This window comes from Gopherus flavomarginatus, chromosome 1 (genome assembly GCF_025201925.1).
Source record: "Gopherus flavomarginatus isolate rGopFla2 chromosome 1, rGopFla2.mat.asm, whole genome shotgun sequence".
Classification (NCBI taxonomy): domain Eukaryota; kingdom Metazoa; phylum Chordata; order Testudines; family Testudinidae; genus Gopherus; species Gopherus flavomarginatus.
In genome coordinates, this window is record NC_066617.1 from 128,029,304 (window position 1) to 128,033,659 (window position 4,356).

Here is a 4,356-nt window from a genome sequence, read left to right on the forward strand (position 1 = left end):
TCGCGTTCCCCGAACCCGAGCAAGCAGGTCTCCTTCCCTGCGGTTTGCAGGGTGGTTCGCGGAACGCGAGAGCAAACCGCGGCGAAGCTGGTCTCCTTTCCCGGTTTGCTCTCGCGTTCCCCGAACCCGAGCAAGCAGGTCTCCTTCCCTGCGGTTTGCAGGGTGGTTCGCGGAACGCGAGAGCAAACCGCGGCGAAGCTGGTCTCCTTTCCCGGTTTGCTCTCGCGTTCCCCGAACCCGAGCAAGCAGGTCTCCTTCCCTGCGGTTTGCAGGGTGGTTCGCGGAACGCGAGAGCAAACCGCGGCGAAGCTGGTCTCCTTTCCCGGTTTGCTCTCGCGTTCCCCGAAACCCCTTGAAGCCGCCCAACAGCGCTGCAGTGTGGCCACATCTAACACCACTTGCAGCGCTGGTTGCTGTAAGTGTGGCCACTCTGCAGCGCTGGCCCTATACAGCTGTACTAATACAGCTGTAACAACCAGCGCTGCAAAATTTTAGATGTAGACCTGGCCTTAGTTATGACCGAAAGCAAGAGTGAATCCCATCACGTGTTACTCAAACATTCATCTGCAAAGTTCTGCCACAATGAGATCTGTAGATACAGACAAGAAAGGTTTACTCATTAGTTTGACTCCAGGATGAGGGCCTTAGGAAATTAAAGCTGAAATAATTTTATACGTCTAACTTACTTTTTACCATATATTATTTGTTGACTTTTCTCTCTCTCTTTCAGCGTGGAAGATGAAAACAGATTAGTCAGTTTCACTTGTTTACAATCATATTCTAATCGATTTTCTTTTCAGATTCTCATGCCTTAGTCCAGTGTTGCAATGTGTGACCTATCAAATGCTACAGGATAACGTTTGTATTTTGTAAATTTTAAAAGCTATACAGGAATTTTAAAAAATGGATTTTTTTGTCTCAGGTTTTGTAAAAACTTGTTTTTACAAAATCTAACTTTTGCATCAAATTTGACCAGACAGTATGTTTTAACCTCCTCCTCCCTCCTTTCCTCCCAGCCAAAACCTGTAAAACTGTAATACTATTTTGCAGATTAACTCCAGAAGGGACTGTGAGTCATCTAGTCTGACCTTCTGCATAAGAGTTCAGTTCTGGGTCCAGTACTAGTCAATATTTTCATTAATGATTTGGATCATGGAGTGGAAAGTATGCATATGAAATCTGCAGATGACACCAAGCTGGGAGTCATTGCAAGCACTTCAGAAGACAGGATTAGAAAACAAAATGATCTTGATAAAATTAGAGGTTGAAATCAACAAGGTGAAATTGAATAAAGACAAGTGCAAAGTCCTTCTCTGAGGAAGGAAAAATCAAATGCATAACTACAAAAGAGAAAGTAGTTGGCTAGTACTGCCGAAAAGGATCTGGGGGTTATATAGGATAACAAAGTGAATGAGTCAACAATGTGGTGCAGGTGCAAAAAAATGGCTAATGTTTTGGGGTGTATTAACAGAAGTGTTGTGTGTCAGACAAGGGGGGTAACTTCCTCTCTACTCAGCTCTGGTGAGACTTTAGCTAGAGTAGTGTGCCCAGTTTTGGGCACTACACTGTAAGAAAGATGAGAAATATTGGACAGAGTCCAGAGGAGAGCTACAACGATAAAACGTTTAAAATTCCTGACTTCTAAGGAAACGGTTAAAAAAAACTGTGCATGTTGAGTTTTGAGAAAAGACAGACTGGCAGGGGTGGGGGAGGGCTGATAGTCTTCAAACATGTTAAGGGGTGATAAAGAGGATGGTGCTCAATTGTTCTCCATGTCCACTCTACGTAGGACAAGAAGTAATGGCCTTAAATGGCAGCAAGGGAGATTTTAGTTAGGTATTAGGAAAAACTTTTAAATTCCACCTCTACTCTGATATAATGCCACCCGATATAATACAAATTTGGATATAACAAAGTAAAGCAGCGCTCCGGGGGGGGGGGCGGACTGCGCACTCCGGCAGATCAAATCAAGTCTGATATAACGCGGTTTCACCTATAACGCGGTAAGATTTTTTGGCTCCTTAGGACAGCATTATATCGAGGTAGAGGTGTATAAGGTAAACTAATCTCTCAAATAGGCTTCTTAGGGAGGCTATGGAATCCACATCATTGGAGGTTTTAAAGAACAAAGTTGGATAAACACTTGTTTAGATTTATTTGGTCTTGCCTCAGTGCAGGGACCTAGACCTGATGGCCTCTCAAATTCTATATTTCTATGATTCTGTAACACAAGCCATAGAATTTCACCCTGTAATTTCCTAAGTGAGGAGAATGTTATTTCCAATTATGTAAATGAACGCTACTGAGTCCAACAAACTGTGTCTGAGCTAGCTCGTATCTTTACTGTTATATGTACATCTACTCGATATATCTATACATCTACCTACCTACCTTTTTTTCCTTTTTTGGACCCTAAAAGTTCAGAAAGAAGAGAGATTGTCAGAGATTATAGTATCTAAACAAACTATAAGGAATAATTAAGAAACGCAACTACTAAGTAAATTAAAATCAGATAGGTAAGTATATTTCATTTCAAAGTTTAGCCAGTGATAACAGATAATATGAAAAAAAAACTTTAATACAGGGGGAGGAAGAATAACCAATGAGTTTTAATACTGGGGAAAGGGATAACCACCAGTATTACACAATTTCATTGCCTTTATTGGTGGTAACAGACCACTGCCACATTTCATAGCAATATAATGTAGTTAAGGTTGTTTCAGCACATCCATTCTAATTTCTCCATTAAAAGTTGATTCACATCATCAGAGACTTGTACGTCTTAGGTAAAAATGTCTGAATTTTTTGCTTCCTGGTTCCACCGGCTTGTAGTACATATAATCTTACAATTATTATCAATTACTATACAGAAGGGGGTACCATTGATCCCTTTTTATACATGGAGAAGCTGAAGTACAAAGACACTACAGGACTTTTCCAAAAGTAACACAAGGAGTTACATGGATCAGCATTCACATTGCACTCCCCATCAGTAACCGGCCCAGGGAAACTAATGATCCAACCAGCAGATCAAATTCAGTGATGAATCCTGGTCACATACCACCTGAAGCACATTGCACATACGCTAAGAAGTCAGAGCAAAGAACAGAAACTGAAGTATCCCAACTTTCAATCCCTACATGACACAGCATCGTGTACCAAATGGTTACATTTTCAGTGCAAAGTGTAGGAGATAGCTAGTGTGTGTGTGTATGTTAATATTAACGTGTATGGGCATTGATTGGCTAAATTTTCAATGCATTATTTTGAAAATTTACACAGAATATTGAAGTGGAACGTAGAGGCGGCCAGTGGAGTGGAGAAGCAAGAGAACAAGGAGGTAAAAGATGGGCAGAAATGGATAGCCAGGGAAGGAATAAAGGGTTTCTCTAGGGGAGTAGAAGAAACTGTCTATTGTGGTGGAATGGTTTTAGTGAGGTGTGAAGGTGAAGTTTAGGAGAATGCAAGCTGAGTTTCATGCTAAAATATCCCAGGGATTTTCTACAACATAAAAAACTGGATTCATCAGGGAGGAATAAAGGCTCTGATCCTCAATCCTTAAGCTCCTAACTTCCATTGATTTGGGGAGCTTAAATACTTTTGCAGATCTGGCCCAAAGTGCCTGTCTCCTCCAGATTACCTTTTGAAGTCAAACCTAGATGGCAGTGACTGACTAGGATTTCCAGTTTAGTGGCCTGTGTGAAATGCTTTGGTGGTCTCAGTTCAGTTCCTAGAGGATAAAGGTCCCCATTGCAAAAAGCAGCATAATCAGTACTAGACGGGCACTTTGGTTGGTAATCCCAGCAGAACTGGCTGGGGCTGCAGAAGGCTGAAATGCCCTCTCTGCCTAGTGCCTTCTACCTGTTCCGTGATTACTGGCTCCCTCCTCCCTCCTGTTTACCTGATTGTTTTCAACCCCCTGACTGCCCCAGTGACCCTTACCCTCAACGCAATGGAAAGGGATACTAGGTGCTGGAGGTAGGAGTGCTGCGGGTGGCTTGACGTGGTTCCCACTATATACAGGGTTTACAGTCTGGTTCACTGGCTCTCAGCACCCGCACTACACAAAGCAAACCCCAGCTCGCCCCCTCGCCTCTCCTGTGTGCAACTGGCCGGGGCAGACGCGGGGGGCGGAAGCCGCGACGCTACAGGCTCACAGGCGGGCGGCTGAACACCGTTCCAGGGGACACGCCGAGCCCCAGTCCCCCAAACAACCCCAGGGCCAGGCCCTTCCTGCGCTCGCCCCCCTCGTCGCCCCGCTCTCACCATCTCGACGAGTCCCCCAGTCCCAGCGCGAGCCGCTGTTTACCACTCCCGCCCCTTCGTTACCTAGACGACTAGTCCCACCCACGTGGA

General features: G+C 44.2%; 1 protein-coding gene across 4 annotated transcripts in view; it reads right to left on the reverse strand.

The window, feature by feature from the left end:
- The window catches only part of DNAI7 (dynein axonemal intermediate chain 7), a 39,871-nt gene extending 35,546 nt beyond the window's left edge, over positions 1-4,325 (reverse strand). For all 4 annotated transcript variants that reach the window (XM_050968634.1, XM_050968612.1, XM_050968620.1 and 1 more), the window contains exon 1: positions 4,267-4,325. In XM_050968634.1, coding sequence (XP_050824591.1) covers positions 4,267-4,269 — 3 coding nt within the window. In that variant the 5' untranslated portion in view covers positions 4,270-4,325. The remainder of the gene's footprint in view (positions 1-4,266) is intronic.
- Between the last annotated feature and the right edge of the window lie 31 nt (positions 4,326-4,356).